The sequence below is a fragment of the Cetorhinus maximus genome, chromosome 20 (assembly GCF_964194155.1).
Source record: "Cetorhinus maximus chromosome 20, sCetMax3.hap1.1, whole genome shotgun sequence".
NCBI lineage: Eukaryota > Metazoa > Chordata > Chondrichthyes > Lamniformes > Cetorhinidae > Cetorhinus > Cetorhinus maximus.
Genome location: NC_135898.1, coordinates 56,343,347 through 56,359,217, shown reverse-complemented (window position 1 = coordinate 56,359,217; position 15,871 = coordinate 56,343,347). Strand labels below are relative to the sequence as shown.

The 15,871-nt window shown below is 43.1% G+C and overlaps 1 protein-coding gene and 1 long non-coding RNA gene across 2 annotated transcripts in view; both read right to left on the bottom strand.

Annotated features, from left to right (window-relative positions):
- gucy2g (guanylate cyclase 2g) overlaps positions 1 to 10,348 on the bottom strand; it is a 120,790-nt gene extending 110,442 nt beyond the window's left edge. The window contains exons 1-2 of the mRNA XM_078565301.1: positions 10,019 to 10,348; positions 7,905 to 8,253 (exon numbers count right to left, since the gene is read on the bottom strand). Of these exons, the coding sequence (XP_078421427.1) occupies positions 7,905 to 8,253; positions 10,019 to 10,348 (679 nt within the window). The remainder of the gene's footprint in view (positions 1 to 7,904; positions 8,254 to 10,018) is intronic.
- Positions 1 to 15,871, bottom strand: part of LOC144694402 (uncharacterized) — a 1,120,079-nt gene that overhangs the window by 1,097,598 nt on the left and 6,610 nt on the right. The gene's annotated exons all lie outside the window — the stretch shown is intronic.

The following is a 15,871-nucleotide window of genomic DNA, read 5'->3' as shown; positions in this document are numbered from 1 at the left end:
CAATGTTCAGCACCATTCGCAACTCCTCAGATACTGAAGCGGTCCATGTCCAAATGCAGCAAGACCTGGACAATATCCAGGCTTGGGCCGACAAGCGACAAGTAACATTCACGCCACACAAGTGCCAGGCAGTGACCATCTCCAACAAGAGAGAATCTAACCATTGCCCCTTGATGTTCAATGGCCTTACCATCACTGAATCCCCCACTATCAACATCCTGGGGATTACCGTTGACCAGAAACTGAACTAGACTAGCCATATAAATACTGTGACTACAAGAACAGGTTAGAGGCTGGGAATTCTGCTATGATTAACTTACCTCCTGACTCCCCAAAGTCCACCATCTACAAAGCACAGGTCAGGCGTGTGATTGAATACTCTCGCCTGGATGAGTGCAGCTCCAACAACGCTTAAGGAGCTTGACACCATCCAGGAAAAAGCAACCCACTTGATGGGCACCTCATCCACAAACATTCACACCCTCCACCACTGACGCACTTTGGCAGCAATGTGTACCATCTACTAGATGCACTACAGGAACTCACCAAGGCTCCTTAGACAGCACCTTCCAAACCCACGACCGCTACTATCTGGAAGGGAAAGGGCATCAGATAGAGGGGAACACCACTAGCTGGAAGTTCCCCTCCAAGCAATTCAACATCCTGACTTGGAAATATATCGCTGTTCCTTCACTGTCGCTGGTTTAAAATCCTGGAACTCCCTCCCTAACAGCACTGTTGATGTACCTACACCACATGGACTGCAGCAGTTCAAGAAGGCAGTTCACCACCACCTTCTCAAGGGTAATTAGGAATGGGCAACAAATGCTGGCCTAGCCAGTGGCACCCACATCCCATGAATGAATAAGAAAGAAATCATCAGCAAAGTGATGGAAGGTGTCATTGACAGTGCTGTGAAATGGCATTTAGTGAGCAATAGCCTGCTCGCTGATGCTCACTTTGGGTTCCACCAGCGCCACTGAGCTCCTGTCCTGATTACAGCCTTGATCCAAACATAGGCAAAAGAGCTGAACTCAAGAGATGAGGTGAGAATGACTGTCCTTGACATCAAGACTGCATTTGACCGAGTGTGGCATCAAGGAGCCGTAGCAAAACTGGAATCAATGGGAATCAGGGGGAATATTCTCCACTGACTGGAGTCATATCTAGCGCAAAGGAAGGTGATTGTAGTTGTTGGAGGTCAATCGTCTCAGTGCCAGGACTTCGATGCAGGAGTTCTCCAGTGTAGTGTCCTATTGTCACGAAACGATCATATTTTTCATAGCTTCACTATGAAGTAGGCTTATGTGTGTTTCTAGATGGTTCTGTCTGTGTGACTGATTTAATTAAATTAGAGAATGATACACTTCAAGGTTGAAATTATCAAAAGAGTTAGGTGTAAAAGGGCATTTGAAATGCTAACGAGTGAGCTAGGGTAAAGTCAGAAGAAAGGGTATGAATGAAATTTGCATTTTTAGCTATGGGGAAAAGTTGTTGGATTTTCAGAGAAACATGATAAGGTTTTTATGACTGGCAAGATAAATAGAGAAAGGTTATTACATTGATTTTTCCCAAAAGTGCTGACCATAATGATAATATGAAAGATTTTTATATTATGGGAAAAGTAAATTCCAAAGACAAAGGGGACCAATGGGATTTAAAGAGGAAGAAATATATTTAAAGAAGGATGGAAGGTTATGTGAGGGTGTGTAGCCATGTGAGATCTGACTGGTACACTTGTGGAAAACAGACTTGGGGAAAAGCCTCGAAACACTTTGCTGACGTCTGCTGTTCCAGGAATCAAAAGTGTTAAAAGCCTTTGGAATTCCACTGTTGATTGGGTGCTTGTGGTAACCTCGCTGGATTGTCTCTATCTAAAGTTAAAATCTATTTTGGACTGTTGCCTTAAAGGGGGTGTATAGTTGGGAGTCTGGTTAATTAGGAATTTTTGGAATTGTAAGTAATCTTGTCTATATGTTTTTATTCTTTGCCTTTGTTAATAAATGTTTTAATTTATTTTGTAAAATCTCTCAAGGTGTTAGTGGACTCGTTACTTCTGAATTCAGTGCATAAGCTTTCCTGTAATAAATACAAATTGCAAAACTGTTGTGATAGCGTGGCCAAGTTTCCCTTGTGGATTTGGTCAGCCTGGCAAAGACCACCTGCCATATCATAACACCTAGGCCCATTCATCTTCAGCTGTTTCATCAATGATCTTCCCTCCCTCATAAGGTTAGAAGTGGGAATGTTCGCTGAAGGTTATATAATGTTCAGCACCATTCGCAGCTCCTCAGATACTGAAGCAGTCCATAATCCATATGCAGAAGGATCTTGTCAACATTTGGGCTGATAAATAGTTAGTAACATTCATGCCACACAAGTGCCAGTCAATGACCATCTCCAGCAAGAAAGAATCTAAACTTCTCCCCTTGACATTCAATGGCATTACCATCATTGAATCTCCCATTATCAACATCATGGAGGTGGGGGTCACAATTGACCAGAAACTGACTGGACCAGCTGTATAAATACTGTGGCTACAACAGCAGGTTAGAGGCTGGGAATTCTGCGGTGAGTAACTCATCTCCTGACCCTCCAAATCCTATGCACCATCAACAAGGCACAAGTCAGGGTATGATGGAATTTGCTCTATTTGCCTCAATGAGTGCAGCTCCAAAAAGATTCAAAAAGCTCAACACTACCACGACAAAATAGCCGGCTTGATTATCACCCCTTTCACCACCTTTAACATTCATTCTCTCCATCACTGATATACAGTGATAACCATGTGTAACATCTACAAGATGCACTGTAGCAATTCGCCAAGGCTCCTTCGGCAGCACCTCCCAAACCCGCGACCTCTACCATGTAGAAGGACAAAGGCAGCAGATGCATGGGAATACCACCGCCTGTAAGTTCCCCTCCAGGCCACACACTATTCAGCTTTGGAACTATATCACGGTTTCTTCACTGTCACTGAGTCAAAATCCTAGAACTTCCTAACAACACTGTGGGTGTACCTGCACCAGATGGATTGCAGTGGCTCAAGAAGGCAGCTCACCACCACCTTCTTAAGGGCAATTAGAGGTGGGCAACAAATGCTGTTGCCAACATCCCTTAAAGAATAAAAACAATTGAAGTATGATATAATTGCTCATTTTGCTATTTCAAAGATCCCTACAGTTCAATTCCTTTACTAGTTTGCACAAGGAATACAGTAAAATCCCAATCATTTGAATTCCCAGGGGATCTGCCCACAAATGTGTGTTATGAGGAGATTCATGGTAGCGGAAGAGGCCCCATTCCCACATGAATGCCCTTCTAAGTAACCTGATATGCCTACAAACATGTCAAAAACAGCAGATTCAAATGCCAAATTAAAACACAGTGAAGCAGTAAGTGTGCGAAAAAATCTTTATACAATTTGTTCACACCTTACAATGAACCTCACCTTATAAAAGGCTGGGGTTTTGCATTGAAAAATGTCGGGAATCTTTTTCTGCTTAGCATGCAGCTTTTGGATGTGTGTGATCAGTCCACCATGTTGCCACTGCAGTCAAACATGTTTACAGTGTTGTTGTGCTGCAGTGCAAAATCCTGGAGCATCTTAGGATACCTTTGCAGCATCAGCTAAGGAAAAAGCAGATGAGTGAGCAGGCATTTTTCAGACTCTTGGGCCTTGGGCCCCTCAGTTGAAGAATGTACTGCATCTACGATGGCAACATCTATCAGTTCTGTCGTGCAGTGTACAACATTGTCCACCTCTGCGTACATTTCCATGGTTGTCTCTGCTGGAATTTCCATACTGGCCTCTCGCAGGCGGACAAAAAGTGCCTCCTTGTCATCAGGTTGGTTCGCCTCACCCTGCTCCTCCTCATTCTCATCATCTTGTGCAGTCGTAATCTGTTTGAACCCAGTGTGGTGGAAGCAGATGGCAATTGTGTCTTCCGTCACCACTTTCCATGCCATCTTAATCATGAACATGGCCTCCAGAACAGTTGGATTCTTATGATTTTTATCGATGGCCTCGAAAACCTGAGAGATCATCCGCATTAAAAATGGCTTGTGGTGTTTACTTGTTAAGATATGGGCAAGAGCACTTTGAAGCCAATCATCTGTCATTGATTGGCAATGTACCCTCACTGCTTACCGCACAGAAGATGATGTTTTGTGTTGTATTGAATCGGTCCAGCCATTCATCGCTGCATGTAAACTCCATGTGGCCTAGGTTCTTTGCCAGGACAAGTCCCTTTCCTGTAGGATTGGACCATAGTTGGGAATGTTCTCTGCTGGGGTTGCCTTGAACCATGTTAGCAGACCTTCTTCGATGTCAGGATAGGCAGCCATTCTCATTATTTTTCTTACTGAAGAGAATGCCTGTTCTCAAACTGTTCCAAGATGCTCACCTTGTGTTTCATTATAGTGGACAAATTCAATAGTGCAATCTCCCACTCCTTTGAAAGGCCACTTTCCACTTTGAACCACGGTTTTCCACATGCTGTATCAACGTGACCTTCCCTCCAATTGACAACACTTTTAATGCTCTCTCAGGTTTAGCCATATTTGGAGGCTTTGCATGTCCTTTTACAGGGAGATCTTGATGCCAAATGATGGCCATCCCAGTGCTCCATGATTTCATGCTCTTGTGTGATCTAACTCTACTCTGATTGGTCAGCATGGTCATATGACAAATTTATACAAGTTCAACTAATCTGGAGTTATCAGTGCAGAATATTGATTTATCACGGGCATCACCCTATGGGATTTGCTATGCAGGAGTAATTAATGACTTTGACACAACTGCAATTTTGTGTCATTGGGGATTGACTCATTGCTATTTCACAGTAATTTGATAGCATCTAACATGGACTGGTTCTATCTTGCTTTTCTTGCTTGGAACAATATAATCCAGCACACCTCATAAGATCTTGTATCAAGCAACAACTGCTTTAACCTAACATCACAAGCTTTTAAAACAAGAGATTACTCTGTGCAATATTAGCAATCAACACCTAGCATGTTCCTGTCACATTACAAGGCCGTAACTTCCTACTAGCATCGGAAAGTGCTGACCCACAGGAATTAGAAGAAATAAATACCTACTTACCTGGTCTTGAAAATTATGTTGACACATCCATTCGCTGGAGCTGCTTCAGCTTACATCGAAAGATCCCTCGAAGGCCCCAGCGAAACCTACCTCCAGCAGGTTCGAGGAGGCCACACCACCTTTTTATGGCAATTGCTGCCGTAAAGCAGCTAATTTTAAAGGGCCTGGGAAATTGACAGGCCAGGGGGAAGCTAAGTGTCTAAGGTAAGTGAATAGGATTTTGGGGGGTTGGGGTGTCCAGGGGCGGTTCGGGGGGGTGGTTGGAGTTCTCAGGGGGCTGGGTGGCTCGCTCGGAGGTCCGGGGAGGGAGGTCGGAGGTCCGGTGGAGGAGTGGGGGGTTGGAAGTCCATGGACAGATTGGGGGAGGGGGGCTTTCGAGGATTGGGGGAGGTGGGGGTGGGGTCCGAGGTTGGGGGGTGGAGGTTGGTCGGAGGTCGCAGGAGGTCATTGGGGGGTATCGGAGGTCATGGGGTGTCGTATCGAGGGTCTGAGATCTGGGGGGGAGGGTGGGGACGGTGGTTGGTAGGAGTTGGAGGTCTTGGTGGGGCGGGGTCGGACATTCAGGAGGTTCTTGGGCGTGTCCGAGGTCGGTGTCAGGAGTGAAGTCGGAAGTCCGTGGGGAGTGATGGTGCCCAAGATCGGGGCGGAGGTCAGTGGAAGGTCCGGGAGGTTGGAGTGACAGAGAGTCGGCAGTCCATGGGGAGTGAGGAGGCTTGAAGTACGGGGGATGGGTGGTGTTCGAGGTCGGGGGGTGTGGGGGGTTTTGGAGGTTGGTGGGGTTGGAGGGTGTTGGAGGTTGGTGGGGTAGTGGGTGTCAGAGGTTGGGGGAGTGGGAGATCGGGAGGTGGGAGGTGTCGGAGGTCGGGGTGGGGTGTGTCGGAGGTGGGAGTTCAGAGGTTGGGGGTGTTGGAGGTTGGCGGGGTGGGGAGTGTCGGAGGCCAGGGAAGTAGGGGAAGACCTGTGAGGGGAGTGTCAGGGGTGTGGGACGAGTCCCCTGGGGTCAGTCTGGGTCTTTACAATAGTTGCTTAGAAGTTCGAATATGTTTTAATTCTTCTAACTTTTTCTGGGAAACTTGGTATAACCCTGGTGGAACCGTCTGAAATTTGCGATTTAAAGCACATTTTCGGATGGTTCCCAGTGCAGAGCAATTGTCCAGAGGAAGTGTGCACTTCTGGGCAATTGCCATGCAAACCCTTACCTGGGAAATACCCAGAGGGATTCCCCAGCGCATCTTTGGGGTACCCCCCAAATCTGACACTGGGAAGCTCGGAAGTTATGGGCCATTCTGTACACTATTCTACAAGAGCAAAGCATTTTAAGTGCAAATGGCTTGATCATTAATATCATGCCATCCTAGTAAACGTTAGCTGTGGCTCAGTTGGTAGTGTGCTTGCTTTAGTATTACAAGGTTTTGTGTTCAAATCCTACTCCAGGACTTGAGCCAAATCAAAACTGACACTCCAGTGCAGTAATGAGGGAACAAGATCCTGTCTTTTGGATGAGATGTTAAACCAAGGCCCTATCTACCTGTTCGAGTGGATCTATAAGATCCTATGGAAATCTAAAACTCTTTCCTATCATGATGTGTGGTTACAGGGTCAAATGAAATGTTCAAGACTGAGATTGAAAGAGTTCTGTGAGATAAGGTGGGTACGTAGGGTGGAGACTCAAATCAGCCATAATCTAATAGAATGGCTAAACAAGCTCCTTGGCTGAATGGCCCACTCTGACGCTTACATTCTTAAACTGCTGTACTATTTTAATTCTGCCCTTTAAAATTTTTGTGGTATCATCTTGTGGACATCCTTTCCCTAGGTCTCTCAAGAACAAAACGATTTCTAAACTATCAACAGAATATAAAAAACTAAGGATAATTAGTTTAATTAATTAATAAAAGACAAAATTAATGAAATATTGAGAAGGCAGTTTCACTTTTTAAAAGGAAAGAGCTACAACAATGATGGTCATCTTGTACATTTGTTTGATATTTTCTAAGTATTTACAGTGATTTTTAAAAAAAATTATTACTTATTGAGCGCCCCGTGATGATATCAGACGTATTAGGTTAGAGGGATTGTTGATTCAACAGGGAAAGGCATTGATCTTTCAACGTATGCGTTCAGCTTCAACTATGACTAAGCCCATTTAGGATGCAGAGTTACAGCAGATAACAGTGTGATAATTGCCTGTGGAGTGGAATGTGGTAACTAGAAGCACACCCTTAAAAAGGGTGAAAGCGAAGGTTTAAAAAAAATACAGCCCATGTCCTCTTAATGCCTGTGATGTCACAGGGCTGCAGGTGAATGAATTGCAAGGCAAGTGAAGTGACCTCCAAGAAGTTGGCGATCACTTATTAAGCGTTGAAAGCACTCTCCGAGAAGTGCTCTTACCTGGCCATGGTTGGAGCTCTTCAGCTTTACTGAACAAAGACTCCCCAGTCTGTCAGTTTTAGTGAAGACGCCCCTCCCACTGTGCACTCGCCTTGGTGACACTAATGAGTTCCTGACAGGCTGGGAAACTAGGTGCCTTGGCTGGAAAATCCAGAATTGAGGATTAAAACAATTCCTGATTGGTTCTTGAAGTACCTGAATTACTCACCCAACAGATCCAAGGGGGTTCCTGCTCACCTTCAATCCCATCCTGGGGAAACTCAAAAGAGAGCAGGATGAAGCTTGGATCCTGACCAGATGTTGCTTTTAGGGGATTTAATTCCCCTTGTGCACCCAAACCTGCCTCCCCTTGCCTGGGAACATTTCCCCCAATAACCTGCTTGTGCAATCAAGTGGTGACACTTACTTCTAGCTACAGTGGCAATTTGCTTGAGATTTTCCTGATGAAGGGCTGAGTTGCTGGTGTCATATTTGGCTTTAGCCGTGACGATGAAGTTTGTTTCCAACATTTTTACCACAATTTCCCAGAGCTCGTCAATTTTGTCCCATGTAGAATCACTGGCAGTACCTCCAATAAGGGCAATGTACTTCCAGCCAAAGAACTGTAACGTTTTGGTAAGGACATCGGCCTTCCTTTGGGGTGGAGACAGCAGTTTCATGTAAGTGTCATACACAAGGAAATTATTTAATGTAGGTGTTTGGTCCACAAATCCAAAGACGGGGATGTTCCATTGAGAGGCTAGCAGACCTGTAATCTAAACAGAATGTCCGAAGAATAGTCAGTGCACAGTAGATATATCAGTTTAGTTCAAAAAACAACAGGACAACACAAAAATGTACAAAATTCTTACAGGGCTCAACAGGGTAGATAGAGGAAAGATGATCTCCCTGGTTACGGGGTGGGGGGCGTCTAGGACCAGAGGACACAGTCTCAGAATTAGGCCCGAGATGAGGAGGAATTTCTTCAGTTAGAGGGTGGTGAATCTTTGGAATTCTCTACCCCAGAGGGCAATGGAGGCTCAGTCATTGAGTATGTTCAAAGCAGAAGTCGATAGATTTCTAAATACCAATGGCCCACTCCTGCTCCTATGTTCCTATGGCCTGAATCTTCTGGTCAGCGTGCAGGGGCGGGCCCCACTCGCCAACGTGTAAAATGACGCGCGGTGACATTGGGCGTGTATCCCAACGTCACCGCGCGACATTCCGATCCTCAGTTCAGCTGATTCAGCTGCAAAATTGTCAAAGGCCTATTAAGGCCATTAATTAACTAATTAATCTGATTCTCAGGGCTGCCCGTCCAACTTTAAGGTTGGTGGGCAGGCGAAGAGTCCAGACGACCTTTGCATTTTTCATGGAACCTCATCCACGGGCAGGACGAGGTTTCATGAAGGTCTTATAACTTTAATAAAAATTTTTAATAAAATTCATAGACATGTCCCAGCTCGTGTGACACTGTCACATGAGGGGACATGTCCGAATAATTTTTTCAAATCTTTTTTTCAGGTTTCCACAATGAAATTAAACTCCCCGAGGCAGCTCCGTGCCTCAGGGAGATTATGCGCATGCGCACGAAAGAGCGCAGACCCCTGACTCTCCCTCTTCCCCCAGCCTGCACAGGGACCCCGGAGCGCTTCTGCATGCGTGTCACGCTGGGCGGGCCTTAATTAGCCCGCGCACGTAAAATGGCGGCACGCAGCCAATCGCGGACGGTGATCAGCTGCGCAGTCCTGCCCAGTCTGCAAGACGGGGAGAAAATTCTCCCCTATGTTCCTGGAACTAATTGTTGAACTTTATACCATTTTTCTTTCAGCTTTCTCCTTTCAATTGTATTTGACTCTTTACTCTATCCATTTCTGTCATTTTAAATGCTGTCCATTGTATTCAGTCTCTCTCTTTTAGCCTTTTCTCTTTAGTTTCTATTTTCTTCATCCCTTATCAATGCTCGTTTCACCTCACTTTCCATCCTTTTTATTGTCTTCTAAAATTATTTTGTTTTCTTAGGCTTCAAAATTTCCTTTCATTCATTGTTCACCTGCTCGGTACATTTTCGGTTTCAGGAAACTTTCTCTTTGAACTGCTTTTTCACATTTGCCCATTCTTCACCTTTCACGCTTTCAAACAATTAAAAAAAGCACATTAACTGCTCCTTCTGGATGCAGTTTCATCCAACAGACAAAAATGATATTTCAAGTTGACAACCTACTTAATGCAACACTACCCAAATTAGAACAACCCGAGATATACAGAATTCTGGAAAATTGACAACTGCCCTACTCAGAATCTTTTAATTAGATTCACTTTAACCTCTTTGAGGTTTTAAAATTAATTTGATCTAAATGTTAAACATCGTTAGTTTAATTAGTTAATTTTCTCCCCTTAAATCCAAAGTGGTGCATTGTTTCACTAAATTTTTTTCTCCTGAAATAATAATTTCAATTACGTGAATTTTGCAGTGGATGATGTACAACATACATTAATGTGCTGAACGCCAGATGAAGATGCTCTACACTTATCTCTTACCTCTGCTGCCTCAGAACAGGCTGGTCCAAAGAGCGCTGAAATATTATACTTCTGCACTTGGCTGATGAACGCGTTTATGGATACCTTGGGGTCACATTCACTGTCGGCATACACAAAATCCAACGTGTAGTTCAGCATGAAAACAGGGTCTGAATCTATTTTCTCAATGGCCAACTGCATGGCAGACCCCAGTCTCATTACACTGAAGGGGAACGAAATGTTTCGGGGAACTTGAAGTCCCAAGAAAAGTTTAGAAACTCCAGGGCAGTTACCAGAAGGGAGCAAATGGGCAAAGGAAAAGGCAAGTAAAAATGTTGGTATTGCAGCCATAACACGTTGCTCACAATAACGATAGACATCAAGCTCTTGGCGATGAAACTTAGCTTGCTTTCTTGTTATCTTCCAACTGTTGAGTGTTTAAGCTGATGCGGTCAGTACCCCAGGTAGTAATAATACTACAGATCAATGTCTTATTTATACCTAATGCACTAGGTGATTGTGTTAATCCTCAAGTGCCTTTGTTCTTTCTTTAATTAGCAGAACTCTTGATTTCCTGGCTCTCGTGTAATGAATATGATTTAAGTGCTAGGTTTAGGTTAAACCAAACGAACCAGAAGTTGCACCTGGGTACCACAAGCTGTTATTTCTTTTCCTTTATTCATTTACAGGATGTGGGTGTCGCTGGCTGGGCCAGCATTTATTGCCCATCCCTCATTGCCCTTGAGAAGGTGGTGGTGAGCTGCCTTCTTGAACTGCCGCAGTCCACCTGGTGTAGGTGCACCCAAAGTGCTGTTAGGGAGGGATTTCCAAGATTATAGTTTCTGGAATTCTGACTGTGCCTATCATTGTAACTCTTAAGTATGGTTCAATTTGGTGAGACTTAACCAGTTATAGGCATTGCTTGCAGCAGCATCAACAGTATGATTTGCATTTTGTTTTAAGGGTATTATTATGATGAGTTCATTTGGGCTCTAGTCATGATGATACCTCTATTATTGTCCTCAAATTGTGTGCCTCTGAACTTACTACTTCCCAATGTTTTCTCCTCCAAGTTCACTTTTCCTTTTCTTGGAAATGTACTCTTCTTTATCAGAAACAATCCCTTGTACCCTCAAAATACTAGACTATTGGCTTAAAATTTAAAAGATATGTCCCCACTTAATGGAATATGGCTGCACAGAGGGGGAAATAGTGTTCCAGCCTTCCTAAAAATTGTAAGTAAATTTTCAGTATTTATTAACTTTACCAATAGGCGAAGGAATAACTGGACAAAAGAAGAAGCAAAAGGGAATATAATGTGGACAGACAAACTGATTCTGTGGGTAAGTGAGGAGATTTGAAGGAGTGTTCAAAGTTTTGAGAGTTTATGATACATTAGATGGGGAGAAACTGTTAATAGTGGCAGAACGATACAAATTTAAGAGCTGGAGGTGAAATGCAGAACTGTTTACTTTGATTCAGCGATCTGGAATGCACTGCCTGGAGGCAAATTTAACAGTATTATGAGACCATTAACTTTAAAAAAAAACCTCAAACTCCCAGTTATTAACTGAAAGAATTGTGCCACAAGGTTTCACATTTTGAGTCAAAAACCTTTACTGTACAGGAGTTAAACAAAGCAAGTACTACTAACATAATACTATATTTCATAAACACTTATTCTTTAAGCCCAGAAGTCTCAACAGGACACTTCCCGGTCTCCTTTTATTCCCACCTAAAAGTTCCTCTATACTTTACAGGATCTTGAGGGTTCCTTCACTTCTCCTGGGACCAAACCAAAGTGTGCCACAGCTTTCAGGAATTCACTTTGATTCTCCTCAGTGTTCTTGCTATTCTCTGAAGGGTATGAGGTTTCTTGGGGTCTTTCCACTCACATCCAGCAAGGCAACTTTTCAACTCTCCTCAAGCACCTCATAATTGTGGACTCCCAACTCAAGCATGGGCTTCACTGCTTTCTTGCTTAGAAGTCTACAGCTCCTGGTAGATTTTTCTCTCTCTGCTTCTCCAAGCTGCTACCAGGCACCAACTGCAACTCCTGGCAGCTTTCTCTCTCTCTCTGCCTTTCCTTGCTATTCCATCTCCAGATGTAAGATGCCTGTTTTCTGTGAAAAATCACACAGCTAAACCCAAAAGAGGTACCACCTACAACCTATCCCCATGGCAATATGGGATGCCTAGGATGTCCTAGATAAAGGTTTCAACTAATTTACTTCAATTCCCAAACCTGTCCTTTAATTTGAAATGCATAGGGATACTTTAAGACCTTCCCCTGTTTACCAGTTGCTTTCCAACCTTTCTTTGATCTGGGATATTACACAAATAATTTATATCTCTAATGGGGACAACTGCAATCTTACCAGACATACTGGATCCAGTCTGAAGCTAAGAGAGAACCACCTATTGATTATTGTTTTCACAACTCTAACCCCTTCAAGTAAACACAGGCCACCCTTTGAATGGAAATTACTTCAGGTCTGTTTATCAGCTTCTCACCAGGGGTTTCTATTCATCTCACATTTAACAATCAATCCCCAAACTAAAAGCTATACTCCTGAAACATATGAACATTTTCACAGCAACAGTAATATTCAAAAGAGAATTGGATTAATACTTGAAGGAACAAAGTTGCAGAGCTATGAGCAAAGAGCAGGGGGGTAGGCCGAATTGTATAGCTATACTAAAGAGCTGGCATAAGCATGATGGGCTGAGTGGCCTCCTTTTGTGCAGTACAGTCCTATGACTATAATGGAGCAGTGCAGCCCCAGGCGCTTGTACAATAGCTGAAAAAGTAGGTGTGATTCTGCATGAGATTGGTGCAAAGAGAGCTGCTCTGCCTCTCCAGAGGACAACAGTGCACTGTGACTGTCAGCTGGTGGCAGGTTACCAATTGTCACAAAGAGAAATAAGGGACACTCTGGCATGGGGGTTCATTAGAGTGGGGGGGGCTGGGGTTGGGAGGGGATGGATGCTGCCAGAGCTGTAAGAGGGCAAAAACAGTTACTGTGCATGCACAATATTTAAAGGCCCAAATTACACGAAAAACAGCATCTCAGATGCATGCAGCCCGGGACCCGGGACACGGGACGGTGGGCTCAATTATGGGATAATCTCATAAAATAAGAGACGGTTGGTCACCCTGGCTGGTGGTGATTAGTTTTACAGCAATCTGATTGTGCCATCTAAATGCAATGGGCTCTTGGAAACTCTAACAATGAGAAACATTGCGTACGCTGTTGAATTCCCTTTGCCCAAAGAAAGCGAGGAACAAGTTGTTTTATTGCAACAAGGCCATTGTTGCTTGTATCTGTGTATTTGGCAGATGTAGGTCAAAAATGGCATCTCAGAAGGATGAGGTAGTGTAAAATCTGAATGCAGTAATGATCTTCATAATTAAGAGAAGGGCCAGTCCTGTGATTTACATCACCTGCAGGTCAGCCTCCATGAGATGGTATAGATATGCGAATGATAAAAGCAAAATACTGCGGATGCTGGAAACTCAGCAGGTCTGACAGCATCTGCGGAGAGGGATATAGTTGATGTTTTGAGTCCGTATGACCCTTCATCAGAACTAAGACATATAGAAATACCAGCTTATTCTATATGTCTTAGTTCTGATGAAGGGTCATACGGACACGAAACGTTAACCGTATCCCTCTCCGCAGATGCTGTCAGGCCTGCTGAGTTTTTCCAGCTATTTTTGTTTTTGTTCTAGATATGCGGATGCCTCCTTTGGGAAATGGAAGTGCCAAAGACAGATGCTGTTTGACATGACATGGAAGGAATGTCTGGGCAAGTAAATACTGATCCTAGTATTGGGGTGTGTGTATATAAGGAACAGTCACACCTGCTTTCTCTTTCTTCAAGGAGGGCTTTTCCTCTCCCAAGTTGGGAAGCACTATTAGAGGTCTCGAAAGAATTTGTGCTGCTCCCCTTGCTTACTGAAAATGAAACAGCAACTGAAAGCAAAACAGTTGTTGAAAAGGAATTGGAAATAAACATCCTATAATGCAAAAAGAGCTTAATAACAAAAACGAATGCACCAAAGAAATTACAGATAAAGCAATATAATGAAAGAAAAAAGTCTTTTAACTTTCAGACAATTAAAACATGATGAGCATCTTTAAGAAGCCAATTTCTACAGGCCATGACAGCAGCAGCTGGTTTATATAAATGAACAGTGACCCTACTGAGGAGATGGCAGAAAGTCATTAAATCCAGTAATGTGCTTATATTTGAAACCCCATTTATAGCCTTGATGAGACTTGCCTCTAAAAATATTAACATTTTGTGTTATTGCAATATAGGGCACTCTGAGAACCATCAGTACTCCACCTCCATTTTGTAGCCCATGTTTGCTCCTAGTAAGGTTCAGTGCTACTGGCAAAACTAGTGCTATAAATTCTAATACAAGTATCCAATCACAGTATTGTCACTCTACAATTTTCACTGGTAACACAACCAAAAGGGTATTTTGGTCCAGACACCTACATTATTTCTTTGTTATGCTTGTCCTTTGGACCTTTGGCTCAATTGGCTATGCATATTACAAGTTATTTTTTACTTTGTACTTATAAGTCCAGTACTTTATCTTATCTTTCTTGGCAAAGTTCTTAATCTCAGCTGGAATCGATCATAAATGTTAGAGACTAGCTTTCTTTTACGTAGGTTAATAGAAGCATTTTAATAGTTAGTAACTGATTAACTGTAGACTTTCATTCAATATTTGCACTCATTACAACCCCAAAAGTACAAAGAACAGACCTTTGTAAAACGTGTATTTCCAGAATCAAAGTACAGTTTCATCAAAAACAAGAAAATGAATTATGTTTCAATGTAAACCTTAAGTAATCAATACAATTCCTGCAGATTGGAAAGTAGCAAATGTAACCCCACTATTTAAGAAAGGGGGGAGAGAGAAAATGAGAAACTACAGCCAGTTAACCTGACATCAGTAGTAGGGAAAATACTATAATCCATTATAAAGGATGTGATAATTGGGCACTTAGAAAATAATAGTAGGATTGAGCAGAGTCAACATTGATTTATGAAAGGGAAATTATGTTTGATAAACCCGTTAGAGTTTTTTGAGGATGTAACTAGCAGAATAGATAAGGGGAAAGCAGTGGATGTGGTGTATTTGGATGTTCATGTGGCTTTCAATAAGGCCCTAACACAGGAGGTTAGTAAGCAAAATTACAACACATGGGATTGGGGATAATGTACTGGCATGGTTTAAGAATTGGTTACTGGACAGAAAACAGGGAGTAGGGATAAATGGATCATTCTCAGGTTGGCAGGCCGTGACTAGTGGAACAGTGCTTGGGCTCCAGCTATTTACAATCTATATCAATGATTTGGATGTGGGGATCAAAGTAATATTTCCAACTCAGTGGGAATATGAGTTGTGAGGAGGATGCAAAGAGAATTAAAGGGGATTTAGACAGGCTAAGACAGTGGGCAAGAACATGGCAGATAGAAAATGATGTGGAGTTACCCAACTTGGTAGGAAAAAACAGAATTGCAGTGTTTCTTAAATGGTGAGAGAGGGAAAGTGTTGATGTCAAAAAGGACCTGGGTGTCCTTGTTTATAAGCCATTAAAAGCAAACATGCAGGTGCAGCAAACAATTAGGAAGGCAAATGGTATGTTGGCCTTTATTGCAAAAGGATTTGAGTACAGGAATAAAGAAGTCTATCTGCATCCTGGAGGTTATCATTGACCAGAAACTGAACTGAACTAGCCATATAAATACTGTGGCTACAAGCCCAGGTCAGAGGCTAGGAAAGTATAGATTGTAAAGTGAGCGACGAGTAACTCACCTCCTGACTCCCCAAAGCCTGTCCACCATCCACAA